Consider the following 19101-nt stretch of genomic DNA (forward strand, 5'->3'; position numbering starts at 1 on the left):
AGCTGTCCACTTACATTAACCAGCAATTAAGTAGAAATATAAATTGTGCGTGATATGAGGGAACGATCCCATTCACCTCTGCATTGAGTACATGAGAATAATTAGCAGCGAGAGTATTTCTTTTTTCCAGGACTTCGGCACTGCGCCAATTGAGGGTACGAAATCCCCTAGTTTATAAGTAACAGCATATGGGGACGAAACATTCGCGATAACTTAAGCTTTAAAGATGGGATTACACGAGGAGCTCAACCCTTAAGCGTCCGCGGCGGGGATGCTAAGGCATTACGGAAGGGAAGCAGGTGAATTGCAGGAACAAGGATTTAAGGGTACAACGACGGATAAACTTACCGGCAACGATATAATCTCATGCTCCTGAGCTCCTCTTATTTACATTATAATAGCTTACTGTTTATCGGTAAGGCACGCATCAACTATGACCGCTTTTTTTCCGGAACTTATAACGGGAGCCTGGGGGGAAATTTGATTCGAGTGAATTTTTAAACCAACTTTTTTGACTTTAAATATCATAATCATAAAGATTATAACCAATTCTCATGATGGAAATATCTTGTTATGCTAAATGAGTTCAAAAATCCTGACTAATAAAATACTATTTTCGTTTGGAATTGAGGAGGCATATCCAAATTTCACCGCGATCTCATAGTTAATGCGCTTATGCTTGGATGTGAGTTTTTTGTTCAGATTCACATCAGCAAGTTCATTAAACCAAGTCCACGAAACAGATTTCTGAAAGGATATATTTGTAAGCACATTACGCAAAAATTACAAATTATGTTTAGCCACGGGCCGTCGAAACGAATAAAATTTTCCCAACCCATTCATTCAGCATAATTAAGGAAACACCGATTATCTATAAAATAATAGCTAAAGGCTTCATTATATAATTTTTTTAAATTAAAAGTGACGGTTTATTTTTATGTGAACGTTAAATTTTACGTGCACACGTAAAAGCCTCGCTTCGCGTACATTTTTCGTACATTACATTTGGGTAAATATTTCATAATATTCATTTACAGTAATCTGAGTATTTACCTAAATAGATGAATTCTCTCTGACAAGCATGTTCACTTCATGCCAAAGCCCTTATCCCTTATAGAAAATTAGGCCCCTTTTTTCCTAATTAACACCAAGAAAAATGCCTCCGTTTCGATCATTGTTTTTTCGGATGAATTTGGTAAAATTATTACCTATATTAGCCCGGTACATCATATTTTGATTAATTTACAATCATTTATAATTAAAATACTTACTTGGCCTCATTTGAATGTCAGGTATACTTTCAGAAATATAATTTTTATGCAATTAACGAGTGAATCCATATTATTTTGCTTTTAAAAGAAGGTTGAATTGAAAAACGCACGAGGAAAGTATCTTTGGATTTGCATTTCAATACGAAAGAATTTATTATGTCGACTAGTTTCACTAAACTGAAACATCACCTGGACTGGTTACTGGATCTTATATTGAAAAGTTACTCGTTAAAATATTGGTTTACGAAATATTACCTTTGCATGTTTTAGTAAAAACCGGAGAGTAAGAAAAACTTATCCTTCAAACATTCTGGATTTGAGTGAACACTCGATCAGATACATATTAATGTTTGAGACGATTTTTAGAACTGTGTTACATTTATGAACCAGAGTGGGACCGCCTTTTTCTCACTGTCCCTTTCATTTAATAAACTTTAATTAATTCTTTGATGCCTTTGTGAATGAGTTGTAGCATTGAAAATGGAATAATAACGTATCCCTCAAAGTGAAGCCCGGCGGGATGAAATCCCACTGAGTCATTTCACTCAACACGACCTTTAGCGAAATTCCGTCAGAAGTAAATAACCGGATTCTCACCTTTTATTCTTTGGAAATGTATTCATTTATTCATTTAAGAGCATTGCAAGGAATTACACTATCTTATGAACTCACACTGGTTCGGCATTTTCAATTAGGTTGTTTACTTCCCTGCTTTGTTTTTCAAATTAAGACGCATTATTAATGGCGACAGGAGTGTTCTTGCCAGCCTCATTCCGTATTCTCGCCTCGGTTTCTCAAACTTCTTCTGACCTCCCCCTACGAATTTATGAACTTTCTCGTCAAAGATTCCTTTCCAGGGGGTGGGCCCGGGCAGAGTGGTCAATTCGCCTACTCTGAATTGTTCCCTATGTAAATTACTAGCATTGACTCAACAATTGTTATGTACTATACCTTATCAAATTGTAATAATAACTCTCGTTGTGATGATAACTATGACTTAATAGGATTTAATTTTTAAAATTTAAAGCACAGAATAATGCTGTGATTTATTATAATATTTAAATAAGATATTTCTTAAAAATATAATACCTGAATGTATTTAATTCCTTAAATTTGAAGATAAAAAGTATAATATGATAAAAATAATTGCTAATGATAAAATGTTTAAATGCATTAGTGTGAAAGCAACCTTTTCTGTTTCTTAGTGTTGGCCGAGCGAATCGAAGTTTCGCGCAAGTCCTAGAAAAAAACTTTACCTCAAATAAAAGACTCTTATGGCATGATTAATTGCTACTCATTCAAAAGTCAGCATTTTTTTAAGAAAACTTAAAGATGTCTATGAACAAAGTGTCCCAATTTTAAGCGTAAAATATCACTGGCACAGGTTGCAAGAAGATCTTAACCGACCTCATATTATAAACATCCATTGAATACGTGCCTGATTGTGGAAATATAAAAAAAATACTTTTTTAGACGTACTAAAGAAAAGACAATGGTATGCATTAAAATATTAAATTTGTTTTCCTCTTTCAAGATTACATCATTCCGATTGAATAATGGGCCGATCTTTATTTAAATCTATACAGTAGTCGATTGAATTTATTTCTCTAGATTCTCCAATCGTCAATTCATCGTATTAAGTCTACCTGATTCAATCATTACAATCAAGAATCTTGCTTCAAGTGCCGACTCCTCCGTATGGTTTACTGAGAGATTTTGGTTGAGAAATCTGTGAAAAAAATCATTTGGTGTCAGAAAATATGGTGTAAATGTGAGTTCCTTTTAAATTTACTTATTTTATTCTGATTAGACCTCTTTAAGCTGGAGATCATTTTTCTCAGGATACTATGAAACATTTTTAATGCAATGTTTATTATAACATATAGTGGACATTCCTAGAATTTGTTCAAGTGTATTAATAGTGACGTACTGAAAAATAATATTTTACTGGAAAGAATTACAATGAAATAATATTAACACTTTCAATCGATATTGCCAATTTTTAATTCGCCAAAATCCACGTTAAAACGTAGAAATCAGGAGTGAGCATATAGCTGAGAATAAATATTTTTGAAAAATAATACAACGATACAAGTCGGAAAAATAACAGACGGAGCAAACTTTCGGCATCCCATAATGGTACTCCGTAGATTTTAATTGACTAGAAGTGCGAGAGGTGGAAAAATGAGACAAGGATTCTATTTTGAATGCTATTTTTTCAACATCAAATTCGATAGAAAAATTGGAAAAATCAAAGAATACACAACTATTTTTTCAATTTGATTGCATTTACAACTTCAGTTGCTTTCTCACTACAAGTTTAGAGCAATAAAGACGATTTCCATTTATAGAAATAACTGGAATTGAAGTATTAACACGCCATTCAAGTGATTCTGCATAGTAACTGTAAAAAAACATAAATACAGTTATCAACCCTAAGGTTAGTTTGGTAGGTGATGTTGGAGTTCATCTAGTACTAACCCAGGCAGCTCACCCCGGCTCACACATCATGGTAGGCGGGTCAGTTATACTTTGCGCCAGTTTTAGATAACTAAGATTTGTAACTTATTATCCAATTGTTGAATAGATTATTTGTTAAATAAAAGGTACGGCTAATGGTACACCAGAGAACTGGAATATATTTAATTAACCACATTTGTAAACATAAAAGGATGCTATAAACAAAGTTACAGGTTAAAACATAGGTGTTTTTTCTACGAGAAGTAATCAATTAGCAAGTCATGGAAAAGAAAAAAAGAGACCTTATTTAATCTGTGAGACCTTGTAATTATTTATGTCAAATTATTCCAATAAATAATATTGGAACTAACAAATAGAACTACACTGACACTTCAAATTTATAGGATAAGAAATATAATCATGCGAGTATTTTTTTATTAAAAAAAATAAATAATTTCTCATGCTCATATATATTTAATAAGGATATCTTGGCCACAAGAGCTTAAATACTTGTATCCCTAATTTTTTCGAAGAACCAATGGTTAACAGAGTATTTTTGTTTGGTTAAAAGAACGAATAGAAAAATATTTAGACTAAGTATTTGCTAGATTTGATTAATACCACTTTTTAATTTAAAAGCATTCGCAGAAGTTATCTGTATCTGCGAAGAAAAATTAATGTTTGCAGAAACTATACCTAAAAGTTATGTAAATCGGAAAAAAATTCAATTTTGTATTTCTTGCTTTTTGAGTATTGAAAAAATAAAAAAAAGAATAGATGGGCCGTCCACAAAACGCATAGATGATAACAGCAGTTTACTATTCCTGACAAACTTAAAAACGTTCCCAGAAATTTTAACCATGGAACTCAATGAAAAAACTGCAATTGACGAAAATGTTAACCATAAAAACGTAAACATCACACAAAAATAAATAGAAAAGATTTAATGTAAATCAAATTTGGTGTCTAGACAGAGCTGATATGGGTCCTTTTCACGGCCACTAATGACGTAATTTGCACTCAAATTTACATTTCAACATTTTGAAAGCTATAAATTTCTAGCGCGCTCGTTTACCTGGATCAATAAAAAAGGCAGTCAAAGGGGAAATCGATTTTTCTGATTTGGATTTGCCAGACCCTATGAATGACGGAATTTCGATGGAATTGCTGGAATGGCCAGACCTATTCCCCGCGGAGGGGGAAATGTGTTTGGGTGAAGGATATAGCTCTCAAAATTACCTATTCGTCCATCATCCATTACTGCCCGTAAAGTGTTAGCATTTTGATTCCACCATTAAATCCCTTAATGCCTAAATGTTGATTCAAGTAACTAGCGCGGTGGCTCTTTCTCTCACAGTTCATGAATGATGTTCGTGCGATAATATTATTGCCCAGTGCTGCACTGTGAAGATTAAATACAGTTTAACGCGAGGTGAACTTTTCCTTTTCTTGGGTTTTGCTTTTATTTTCTTGGCTCCTAAAATAGGATAAGAGGATATTAACGTATTTATAAATGTGAACTTTTTTAGGTAAGCATCACGGCCAAAACTATCAAGTAATACAATAGAATATTATACTTAATAGCAATTCATATTCATACAAATATGCTTAGTAAGTGATAGTGTCAAAACATGCGTACCGTACCTTCAAAAATGCATTATGTTTTAATACGTATTATTTCGGCACTCAAATGATCTATTTTTACTAATTTTTTGTAAAAATGAGGAACATAAACCTTTAAGGTCATCATCTAGGTAGGCGTTCTAATTTCTAGATCCAGCAATGAAAAATGAAAGTCTTTTATTTCAATTAATTACAATGAGGGCTGAAATAATCATAAATGGGACTTTCACGTTGAAATATTTGCGGTTTCATATTACATTTATTTATTCCTGTAATGTGCATTCATACAAAAAATGGAGTTATATTATTGAACCCTGTTAACGGATTCAAAAGTAAATTATTTAAAATACGCGAGGGCAAGGGACAACGTTTAGTGTTCCTACATACGATTATCGATTGATTTGCAGGCCGTTGAACATTAGATGTAAAATTAATCTTTCTCATGGTTCAGTACTTATAATTTGGAATTTAAAAACTTGTTTTATTTCTACATATTCTCTATTTTCTTCCTTCATGTTACATAAATCTTTTTCAGACATTCAAAGTAAGCATTCTCCTCTTTTCATGGCCAAGTCTTATGAAAAGTTGAATTGCTTTTTAATATTCCCCAAGTATACTTTTTCCGAGCAATCGCAACTTTTCTATCTCGGATTTCGACCTTTCACAGAAAAAACTCCCCATATATTTCATAAAAAGTAATCCTGACTCACTTGCCCACGTCAGATACGGCATTTGATCTCCTGCCCACCCTGAACCATGAGCGCATTCCCTTTCACCGGCCACTCCACCACACATTAAGCAGTCTTTCTATATTCCCTTATCTGACCCGTAGACTGGAAACGCTCCAACCGACCTGCAACACCTTCATTCCACCTTTATCCACGTCGAAAATTGTCTAAGCATTGTAGTGCCGATGAAATACTAGGCTATAAGATTTACCTGTGAATAATACTGCACAGAATATCTATGGCCGAAGATAGAGTATTACTGTGGAACTAATGCACACCTAATGAATATTTTCCTTTGCTAATTTACTAAAAAAATGTAATAGTCTTCATTTTCAATACATTAGACCACTACGTTTATAATTAACGTGTTTAGTGTAACATTAGGCCGTCGACTCGGATAGTACATAGAGTTTAGGGTGGCTGTGAAGATGATTGTCAGTTTTACTTTCGGTTTAAATAAATAAAAAAGCAAATAAATAAACAATCACTACCATTTAATTACGCAATATATCCTAATGTCCCAAAAGGTGTTACCATTTTTACCTCATAACTGATAACATATATTAATAACCTATTCAGTTGTTCTTATTAAGTAAATGAAGAGAAGAGGCTAGAAAAACTTGAGAAAAATCAAGTCTCTCTTTGAGGAAATTGGTTTACACGATTGCCAAAGGAGCGGAATACGAGTAGAATGGCCTTCTTTCAAACCTTGCACTACATATATAATGGAGGATGGAGGAAGAGAGAGGAACGCAGTTTCTCATATCAATGCCTCTTAAAAACCCTGAATAAGAATAAATGGATAGAAAATGCAGCATGAAATAGAAATCCATCGTGGTGCTTCTGCAATGGATTTTGTGAAATAGGAAAGGGCTTAGTAAAGTCGAAAGAGCATGCCTCGCAGCTACTGTTTGATTGCACGGAGAAACGCGAAACAGATGCGAGACCTCTGCTGGTCCCTGAAGTGCTCAGAGGTCAAGGTGAGCCAATAGATCTAATGAAAATCGACAGCACGGAGTAAGCTAACAGATTCCACTCACCAAACACCAGCATTTTCTTCACCATGAAGTCCTCGTCATGGAACGTAGACACGGAACATTTGTAGTCTCCGGACAGGTCTGTTGTTGGCTTTCTGATCCTCAGAGCACTCAGGTGTTGTCTGATGTCCCCGCCGCTGTGCGAATTGTAATTCCCAAGCTCACTGCTAGAGGATCCCGCGGTGCCGCCATCCCCCGAACCCCTGGATGACGGAGCGGAGTGGTGGTGCACGAAACCCAGGTCCAGTTTGCCCTTGAGGGGACCCAAGCCTTGCGGCCCACCCCCGTTCCCCCCGGAGGACCCAGACTTACCCCCGTCGGACTTCCCGTTGCCTGGAATCCACTGATAAACGGGAGCAGGGCCGTTGTTGAGGAACCACTTGACGACAAGACCCGCCTCGGCGTCCCGTGAGACCCAGAACTCGCAGTCGAGCGTGGCGCCGCTCTCGGACCCGTTGCGCACCACTGTGGGGACCCGGAGGGATGTGATCCGCACTCCACCGCCCCTTGAGACGGTCGACAAGGCGGAGGCCTTCTTGTGCGGCGATGTTGTCGACTGGCCGGAGACGTCGGAGAAGAACAGGGCCGCCACTGAAAGGACGTGAAAGTGATAATGATATAATGGCCGTAATAAATTTGCACACAAGAACAGAGATAGTGTCAATTCTGAATAATTCATTGATGAATAACAGTACAGAAAAATGATGCACTAGGTAATCTCGAAGAAAATATAGCAAGTCTCTCGGATAAGGTCTTTTTTTTGCATATCATCGATTCGACTCCCATAACTAGAGATGTTAAATTCCGTGAATGTCATTTGTGGTGAAATACCTGAGCAACGTACGGCAGTTTTATCGTAAGTCTGACTGATCAAATTACAATATGCGTAAATAGGAATGCCATTGATGCAACATGAATAAAATAAACACTCTAGTGTTTTGAAAGCTTTGCTTAAAACATTCTATACACATCATACCCTAAAAGCCTCGAACAGGGATCGTGGCAGGAGAAAGTCATGTCCCCAGCCATTAGAGTAATTGACGGTTAAGGCCAACTGGAAAGTTGAACTAGAATCATGCTATGCTTCCGATTGCAATGATTTCGAATGATGCGCGGGTGAAATTATTCCTTGTATAGATCGGATATAAAAAAATGTCCCAACTTCTTATTATGACCTCGCAAGCTTAAACCGTGCATGTAATCTGCCATTGCCTCTGTGCACAGCCTATCCATAATCATTCTGATACTTTCCCTTCCCTCATATTTTTCTTTACGAAAATGAGATTTTTTTCTTTCTAATCTGTTTATGCCATAATCACTCCCTTCAGTGTAGGCATGAAGCATTTAAAATAAGTTAAAAATAAAGATTTCAAAACGGAAGTTCGTCAATCATTTGACCTTAGTTGAGAAATATCTGAACGAAATAACGCCATGAATTGCATTGGAAAATTTTCACATCCGTGTCCGTGAAAATGAAATATGTGGAGTAAGTTTTTGTCTCATTAAGCATATAACCAAGATACCATAACTGATTTATGGCTTTAACTCTAGTGTGCATATTTTCTCTTTACGTTTTCCCCTGATTGTACTGGAAGTCTGTAAAATAAATTCACTGCCAATAAAAGATCGCATTCGGTTTACAGCAATTATAAGAAAGAACAAGACAGGAAGGGGTTGTTGCTTTTATTTTTAGGAACAGGACTTGCAGAAATTGATTCTTAAGGCAATGGATGCTATTTCCTTTTGCAAATCACCCGGAAGAAGGCACGATTCTTTGCTTGAGTGATGTCACAGAGCGGCCTCTCCCAGTGATGAACACTGATCCTTCCTCAGAGTATCTTCGTAAGAATGAAGTTTGATCAGTCTCTTTTCTTTCGATGAACCCATCTTTATTATTTTCTCTCGCCTCTAAGCGCTCATGTCCAGAACTTGGTCGATGGAAACAATTTAGTCCTCTATAGTTATTTCTTTCCTCCATGCATAAATCGGTAATTGTGGGAGTATTTATGTATCATATTTCTATCTTAATGAGTATATTTTAAAATTCATTTTGATATTATAACTGACATATTTCAATGTACTCTTAGATTAAATGAAATAGTTTTTGCATGTAAAAAATAATAAATATGTACGTACGAATAAATGTGTTTTTCTCATTATTAATAAAAAAATTTCTATAAATTTACAAATGCTTACGTATTTATTTTTGTTCAATACTTTTAGGTATTTAATGGATATTTTAATTGAAACGGGTACAATATTTATGGAATTCATCGCACAGTTTTTAACGGCATCCAAATATGAACTCTCCAAATTTAAATGATTCTCGTTAGCCTCATTTATGCAGTGCATCTTTCCCATCTGCATTTTCAGTCTCACAACACATGCAGGGAACATGATTTTGATAGTTTCTAAAGAAATCCCCGTTGCAGCCTTCACCACTGCCTCTGATGTAGAAAGAGGGTTCACGCGAGGGTAGTTTTTCTTAAATAGGAGCTTAAAAAAAGTCACTGGAGGTTAGTGCTAGACTATAGGAAGGATGAAGACCCTAGTTCAAATTGATTTTGCTAGATATTCAGCAGGAAAATAATCTGCGATGCTTAGCCGTGTATTATCGTGGTTCACCGTCCAGCCTGCTGCTTTGGTGCATGGTCTTCTACGATGGAGATGGTCTTGAAGAATGTCCAATACATCTCTTGAGTATTCTCTAATTACAGTTTCATGTGTTGGTACGACATGTTATGCACTATTCCCTGAATATCGAATAATAATTGATATGATACCAACTTTCCCACAGAAGCCGCCACTTTGAATTTTTTTGGTGTTGGTAATACTGGGAATATCTATACAGAGAGTTACTGTTTTCTCTTAGGATAATAATGGTGTAGCCAGGATTAATTTGCAATGATAGCCTTTGAAAGAATCTCCCTTTTTTCCTGTATTATCAACTAAAACTGCGAGAAAAAAATCTTCGCGCGAAAGTCTTGTTGTTCGGGGGTAAGCAGTTTCAGAACAGACCATGCAAAAACATCAGTCCATCAAAATTAAGGTACACCTTACTGTGTTTCTAACGTTATCCAACCACTGTCTTTTAAAATAGCAGCAGAGGCCTTATATTGACTTCCGTAACAATAATGACGGGAGAGAGCAATGCTATTCATCTTATTTCGGGAGAGAGTTATGTCCCAATGGAGGCGGTTTTTCTAGATTTTAAGAAAGCTTCAACAGAGAACCTTACAATAAACTACCCACGAAGCTAGAAGCATATGGCATGGATAAAAATATCCTGGGTTTAAGGGTATTAAAGGTTTTTGGATGGTCGGGTAAAAAGTGTAGTCATGGATGGAGTTAGCTCAATGCAGTAGAAGTCATCGTGTCCCTCGGGAAAGTGTAATCGGACCTCTTTTCTTTTCACTTCACGTTAACGACATTGAATCTGTAGTCACTAGTAAGATACGTTTATTTTCCGATGATGCGGTGGTTTACCATGATATCCGTGATCTTGAGGACACAGCGGCTCTATCAGATTGCCCTAATGCTAATACAATCCTGGTGTGACACTTGGAATTTAGAATTAAGCTTAAAAAAATTGCGTAGTGATGAATTTTTGAAAAAAGAGCAATTCCCTTCCGAACGAGTACTGCATCAGAAACACCGAAATGGAATGTGTGGACTCAATTAAATACTTAGGCGTTGCCCTCACTCACGACGTCTCCTGGGTGAAACACATACGGGGAATATGCGGACAAGCGAACAAAAAATTATAACTTATTAGAAGAGTAATAGGTAAATGTCATGAAAGAGTCAAAGAAAAATTTTATCTGTCGTTGGTTAGGCCTCATTTAGAATATGTTGTAAGTATATGGGATGCTCACGAAGTTAGATAGATTGTCAAATGGGATCACGTTCAGCGTAGAGGAGCGTTATTATGATAAACATAGTTGTAAAACGTTATTATGATAAACATAGTTGCGTTTCCAAATATTAGGGCAGCTAGGCAGGGAATCAGACAGGGAGCGAAGGTTAAATTGCAGATAGTAGCTCTTTCATAAATTTGAAGATTTCTTCAGCAGTGATGTTAAACATGCATTATTACCACCATCGTACTACGGAAGGGGAGATAATATTAATAAAATTAGAGATATTAAGTGTAAAACAGATAGATTTACGGAGTCATTTTTTCCACGAACGATAAGGGATCAGAATAACAATGTCCGGCCTCGTTGTGGGTAAAAATATTCGGGTCAAAATTAGTCTCATGTGCATTGAAACTTAAACTCACCCCCTGCCACACACCCTAGCGGTGGCTTGCAGAGTCCCAAAAAATACAAAATGTATTGGCTCCGAGTTTTTCGACGCATGAAACCACTATCTTCATGCATTGGAAACCATCTTCTAGGTGCGGAATGGAGAAGAACTCACTCTTTATATCTCCTATAGCACTACGTACATGGTATTGACTCGTAACTCACCCCTCTTTGCTTTTTTCTACAGCGATTCTCATGGTATAAATGTTCCTAGGAATGTGTCCATTGCTTTTTATACTTGGCGCATTAACCGATTCATTACTCAAATTCGATGTTAAATATTCTCGCTAAACATTACTTGTCATGTATATGAAAATTATGCTCAAGCTAATGCCCTCTGTCATTATTGTCTATCTTCCCTAGCTTCTTTAATTACGGATGGTTTTGGTTTTAAGTAACAAAATTCCTCTCTATACTCAAAGTGTTATTTCCATATCTTATTTGAATATTATCCTCCTTGATCCGACTGCAAACATCATTCATTAGATTGTTCACTCACGTCAGCATAATTTTTGGAAAATGTTATGCCGTCTAATTAATAAGAAAATGGAAAATTCTGCAAGTTTTCACAAGGTTTTTTCCAATTTAGCTCTCCATTTTTTCGACCACCTCTGTCATACATAATCAACGGATGCCTAATAAACCCACATACCTAATCATAAGGTAAACCTTAATAAAAAAACAGGCTGTCCAATTAAGGTGGATTGAAAGAAGACCGTGATCATTAAATTTTTTGTTATTTTATCATGGTTATTAGAAATGTTCACAAAATGAGGCCTTGCTTAGTACGTATATTTACTCCCTTCATTAGTGCAATTCCATCAACACTATTGAACTGTAGGCTTTCCAGATGTTTCGTTACTTGATCATATTTAATTCAATATATATTATCGTAATATCTTAATGTTTAATAACTATTTTCACATCAGATACATAAAGAAAAATATAAGCAACTAATTACTTAAACAGAAAAGAATGAATTCTATATATAATCAGAACTTTATTTTTGAGCATATTAAATCTTTTTCTATCTATCTATTTAATACAGGTTTGTCTCTATCATTACGGTATACATTAAAAATGGGTTATAAATCTGGCCTTAGAAGAGTCTTTTACCTTCCATTTTCATAGTTTATTAAGTATGGTGCAGTAAATTTAGACTTCTGCAGCAAAACTCTGAATATAGCAATCTGCAGTTATACACTACGGCGCAATCCGTCCAAAGGGTATTTAGCGAGGGTTCTTTAGGCACTAGCTATGCAAGTCCACAATTTCATTCATACATGTAGGTTTTGGTCTCAGCGAAAGCAAATATTTATCACAGTGCCCAGTGTTACTTCTATCATTGCCTCAGGCGAAACGAACATGAACTAAGTGAAAGAGGTGACGATGATGCAATATTGGACTCAAGCCAATGAACTACCTACGCAACACAAGTATAAATTAACCTGCATTTTAAAAGTAAATTTTAGCATATAACATTATTTGAATAAAAAATGCATCATCCCAATTTATTGAACATATCTCGTATTTTGAAAGATTAAAACGAAATATAATTTGGCTGCAGTTATGAGTACCAACTCTGAGTGTCAATTAAGTACTGCAACAAATCACATGATATCCTGGAAATTGAAAGTTTATTTTGAGAGTTTATGAAATACTTTTCTTCCTTAATATTAAAAATATGTGCAAATTTTAAGAAAACGAGAAATTTCTCTGCTTGCGAAGAAATAACTAAGCGTTAGCAAATATAGATCTGTTTCATCTACATATTAATTTAAAAAATGCTGACACTAAGCATTCTTTCAATGATACCATAAAATAATTCAATGTTGTAGATAGCATTTTTAAGGGTTCTATATTTTTAAACTTTCAAAATAAACATATATCTGAGTGATAAGCAATTAAATATTATTTGAACGTAATCATGTTTCATCTGATATTGGCATATTTTTTCACGAATTATTTTCTGTAAATCATTAAAAGATCAAATCATGAATGAGTACAATACCAAAAATGAAATAAACGTTCCCATCGTATTAAGGCGAATTTAAAAACCCATAGCTTTAAGGTCACGGTGCGGTGAAATTTGCTATTACCTCCACGGAGCGCGGTTACTCCTGGTAGATAATCGGCAGGAGAGCAGATCTTAAGTGACTGCAGTCTTACATTACGTACTCAACCATCGGACGCGCCTTCCTCGCGAGTTTGCGATGAAGGATAATTTTTTCTACTTCAACTTTCCGCACCAAAACACTTCGCGCTTATTAACTTGCATAGTAAGAGGAAAGACGCTTGCACTTAATGGATTTTAATAGTGCCGCGATAACGCTTACGTGCATCCCCGCCCACCTCCATCCTCTCATCCAAGTCGTAAAAGGGACAACCTATAGATTCCGTAAATTCATTACACGGGCGAGAGTGCTTTAATTAGGCAAATCCTTTTGGAACGTGCTCTTGGAAAGGTGCGGAGGAGGGTCTGTGGGTGCGATGCGAGGGAGAGAAAGAGCTACCGGGACCGGATAAGGATACAGATGGGGTAAGTAGGAGGGGCGAAGGGGTGAGGAGGAGGTCGGCCATTCCAGGGTGTGTTTTAATGCTAGGGAATATCGTTGATTAAGAATATTTCTCCTCCACGTGAAATGATACAGCCAACTACACACTTCCAACCCTTTATCCGATGATCATTCTAATCCCAGGACCATAATTGGCTGCCTCTCTCCAGCAGTGAGTCTCTACGATTAAGGGTAATAAGGGAATGCTGCCACCACTTTACCCTAGGCAAATTCCCCACTGTATGGAGAGATGCTGAAAGAGATAGAGAGCGTTATCCCCAAAAATATTCGCTCATCAAAACAGGCAAAGGCCTTTTGAAAGCCAATTAAAACGTTTTCATCAAAGAGAATATACCTAATATCGGGAAATTGTGTGAATTTTGGACGGAAGTTTTTAGATCAAAGTACTCGCCAATTAAGTAAATAGCAAAGAATAAAATATAACAAGAAAATTTTTTTTCATGAATACCAAATTCTTTGTTCATTCCGAAATAGAAACCCGCAAATGTCACAAAGGAGTAGGCAGCTGTGCGGTGAAGGGTATCGTTGGGAACTCTAGGTTTGGCAAAAAAGCAGGGAGAAACAGAGAGGAAAGGAGCTGCATGTGTACATATAAATATATATATATATATACATATATATATATATATATATATATATATATATATATATATATATATATATGCATATGGTGGATGTCCATATATATTTGGTGGATGGAGAGTCCGGATAGGGGTATTTGGAAGAGGATTTAGACTGTGGGTATCCATTATCACCTCTACCGTTCAACGCATATGTGGAGGCAATGATTAAAGAGGAATGGAAAGAATTGGAAATAGAAATCGATTGGGAATTCATTGCATCAGTTTGTCAGTCAGCCAAGGGGTTGCAAACTCAGTTGAGAGCATTGAAAAGTCAGTACGACAAATACGGAATGAGAATTGTGAATAAAACAAAAGTTATGTGGTTTTGAAAAAGAGAAAGGATAAGTTGTACGTTTAAATGGAAGGGCAAAAATTAGAGTAGGTCGAAGAGTATGCGAGCCTCGGAAGTGTATTGAACCAAAATGGTCAAAGTAGTAGGGATATAAGGAGAAGAATTACGCTAGGCAATTAAGCCTTCATCAGTAGGACGGAATCGATGATGGACTTAAAGGGGTAAGGATGATCACCGAAGCAGAATGATAGGAGTACATTCGAAAAGACATTGTATATGAGGGTGACATTCGAAATGTGAGTGAGAGAAGGATGGAAAAGGTGAACTGTACAGAAAGGGAAACAAACAAAGAAGTTCTTGGCATGATGAGGGAGGAGAGGGGATAGTTGGGAGAAATCAAAAGGAGACAGAAAAGATGGATATTGGACATTTGTTTGGCAATGGGATGTTGAAAATTGTGATAGAGGGGAGAATGTTAGGCAGATGAGGAAGGGATAGGAATAGGATAGGGCCTTTGGATGGAATGAAGGGAAAAAGGAGGTATATGGATATGAAGAGGGGCTTGTCCTAGAGTAGGATATTGGGATGTGTTCTGTTAAAAGAGATAAGAAAATTGTAGCTGTACCGGTTTGGTAGCGCGGAAGCTTGGTAGCTCCAATGCCTACCTCATTCACCAAATTAACGATTTTTAATAAAATACTACAAATTAGATATTACTTATACCTTGATGAAGGTTCCGGGGGCAACCGAAGTATTCAGTTATTTATTTTATTTTTTTAAATTTATCTACATTTGCGTGTACATTTCTCTACATTTAACACGACAATGGGGCAGTTTTTTCAAGAAACCAATATTGAATAGAAAGGAAAATCTATGGGAAGAAGGAAAGTTTTCGGTCTAAGTGACACACTGACGAACAAGCATTCAAATTGAGAGGAAGTTAAGTAATGAAAGAAAAGGTATAGCTACATTCCGAAATGATAAATACGGGTTAAAATTTTAATGGGCATATATCAAGAATGGAATCAACCAGACTTACAAAACAAATTCGGTAAATTTTTAAAAAGCGAAGCAAAGCTTCAATTATAAATATAAAACATATATTCATAAATATACCATTTAAATTAAAAAGGAGATGGAAGAAGAAAGAATAGCTCAACAAGAAGTTCATTAAAAACTCTTTCGTCAGAAATTTTTGGGATTGGATATCCGTCCAAGTGGAAAAACGCAAAAAGACGAGAAAAACCTGGCCGGAGGAATGAATGAAAGCCCATTCAGAAAGAATGAATGATATTTGGGCACAAAGAGAACGAAAAAGGCAAGAGGGCAAAAACGCTCTAAATTTGTACTTCGCGTGGTCTCACAAGAATGATAATAAATTGACGGGATAGGCAATAGCAATACTTAGCGCTGCCTCCCCAGGGATTCTAATTGTGGAGATACGAGCCTGATCTTTATTGTATTCCGAAGGAGTATTGGCAAAATATATAGCTTAATATATACATGCAATCACTGCCATAGATATGGATATACCACTGTTTTTATTATTTCCGTGTTTATTTTTAACCCTACGCCTTCAGTATTGACTCTTGAATCCTACTTACGAACACGTAACAATGTTGGATCGATTAGTAACGTTGGATCAACGTGGACTACATTAAAACTTCATACAGTCTGGAGTAATGGAATAAAATGATGCTTTAATTTGTGTAATTTTCAGTCCAGGAGTTTCATCCATAGACTCTGAGTGTCTAGTATATTAATTGCGCTCAAAGATTGTGTGGTTTGTGATCAACTTGCTATAATAATCAAACTCCACTGGCCTTTTACCTTTGATATTAAATTTCTTCTTTTGCTGCAGAGCCAAATCAAACGCGTTTTTTATAATTTGAAATATAATCTCCTAAAGATTTTCATAAAAAAATAGTTATAACGATTTCAGTTTGGTTGTGTGAACGCTAGTATGCTTCGATGTCCATTTGATTTTCGCGTATAGGATAGCAAACTGCAATCCTACATGGAGTTGAAAGTCATAATGATAAAAACTCAGATTACCCATATATCCATAAAATGACCACCATGTGTGCTAAAATGGGTCCCTTCTTTCCTCCTTCTTTGGTCTCCTTGAAAATTAGACGGCAGGTTTAAAATCTGACGATATAGAAGTCTCTTCACATACCTGAATAATCCGTTGGGTGAGTAGTAGTAGCCACTGTACAAGTCAACCTGTACTTTCCTTTAATTTCTCACAGAAAATGATGCCTTATGACCTCTAATATGTCGTATACCTGTAAGTCTATGGTATAATCTTGGGTTAATGTTCCACCATAGGAAACCTGAGGTCTCTTTCTCGACGATTCAAGTGGAATTACATATCCACTGAAAAGTCTTATATGTGTTATAAAACATCTAAACTCGCATATTGTGCAATATAGGCAGGTAAACCGTTCTTCACCATTTGCATTTTTCGTGCGTGCAAGGACTTGTAAACTGACAAACAGGGCAAAGTTTGAAAACCTCTCAAGGAGAGCCAGTAAGGAGAGAACTGCAGTAAGGTGACCCTACTTTTTCCTGTGAAGTGAGTAATGTCGATACTCCAGCTTCTCATCCCCATAGGAAATATCTTGGAATAAATCAACATTTCAATATTTGAACTAGGGTGTTTTATGTACAATTCGCCACGTTTTGGATTATACTATATCGTCCCACTGGAGGTTGCCCGTCAATACTTCCAAACATAACCTCAGTCTCACTGACAGTTGGAACATTATCGCGTCTCTAATCTCTACTTATGCTACATCAGGGTTCCACCGTCACTCGAGGGACACCACTACCCATATTTGCAAATCTATGGCTTTTACCATTGTATATATCCTTTAAATTTTGAACGAATGGGCGTCGACAATCATTGATCGAACAAGAATGTCATTTCTACCTATAATATCGAAATAACCGTCCCATTCTTGCTGTTTATTCATGGAATCAGCCACACAGTTTCCATGTATAGTATGTTAAACTACGTGAACTTAATTTATTCTCCCCAGGAAAGAGGATTGAGGCATTGCTGTAGACCTGGCGGTAAACTTTGAAGCAATACGCCTTACCTTACCCGGCAATTTTAAACGGGTGATCTCCCAGAAATGAAAACTTTAGCCATTATGTTACCTCATGTTTACCATAAATGTACTTAAGAATTTGTTCCACATTTAAACCTTTGCTAATAATTAGGGCATGGCTTCAATCCATTTAATGGTTTGTAAACGTTATGACAACACTCTGAAAAAATTTCATTTTATTTTGCTGATCTTCTTCATCAAAAGCCTCTCATTGTTTGCGGGCACACATTGTAGTCAAATCACCGTGGTCATAGAGGGGAAATATTTCGATATGTTAATATTTTATCCTAGCAAAACAATAGGTGCCATTATCGGTATTTCGTCAATTCTTGGTCAAATATGTAACCCGAGTTTACCTTTATTCCAAAAAGCATGTACTCATTTTACACTTTCTCACGCTCTCTTAAAGACACTGCATTCAATCGTTCATTTATTTCAGGTTCTGATTCATTTATTCTTCCTTCTCTCATTCTCTCTCAGGCAAAGCCACAAGGCTTGCCTCCTCTCGGATTCAGATCCCTTATATCTTCTTTCTATCTCTTTGTGCCTTTGTCTTTCGCGGTGTTCTGTGGTAAGTACTATTCGAAGTTAACCTACTAGTTGTTTTAGAACCCTAATCGAAAATTTGCGTTTCCCGGAAAACTTTTCCACAAGCAATACCCCTTCTTCGTCTCGGTACCACTATAGTGATATAGCAGCTTAATATAATGCCAGAAATATAATCAGCTAATATAGTTAAAGAACATGGAAAAATATAAAAAGGATTAATTAGGAAAAACTCACAAGAGAGAAAGCTAATGAAAGTTTTGGGTAACAACTTACGATATTCGTAGCCGTTAAAGTGAAATGCAAGAAATAGAATATAATATTTATGCTAGTTGAAGTCAATTTCTCGGGGATTTTTGGATTTCCTAATTGAGCGGGTAAAATGTATTACAAAGAACATTAATCGATTTGCTACATACTATACGCAAAAGCGTTTTAAATTCTCTTTCATGCAACAATGTCATCGCGTCTCAGGTTTCCAGTGCACTTCGTCCAATTGCCGACGATGCAGTGATCTATGTG

General features: G+C 36.2%; 1 protein-coding gene across 1 annotated transcript in view; it reads right to left on the reverse strand.

Annotated features, from left to right (window-relative positions):
* The window catches only part of LOC139698900 (uncharacterized), a 1088866-nt gene that overhangs the window by 507371 nt on the left and 562394 nt on the right, over positions 1–19101 (reverse strand). The window contains exon 2 of the mRNA XM_071597851.1: positions 7123–7710. Within this exon, the coding sequence (XP_071453952.1) occupies positions 7123–7710 (588 nt within the window). The remainder of the gene's footprint in view (positions 1–7122; positions 7711–19101) is intronic.

Source organism: Hetaerina americana, unplaced genomic scaffold (genome assembly GCF_022747635.1).
Source record: "Hetaerina americana unplaced genomic scaffold, ioHetAmer1.1.p SCAF_9, whole genome shotgun sequence".
Classification (NCBI taxonomy): domain Eukaryota; kingdom Metazoa; phylum Arthropoda; class Insecta; order Odonata; family Calopterygidae; genus Hetaerina; species Hetaerina americana.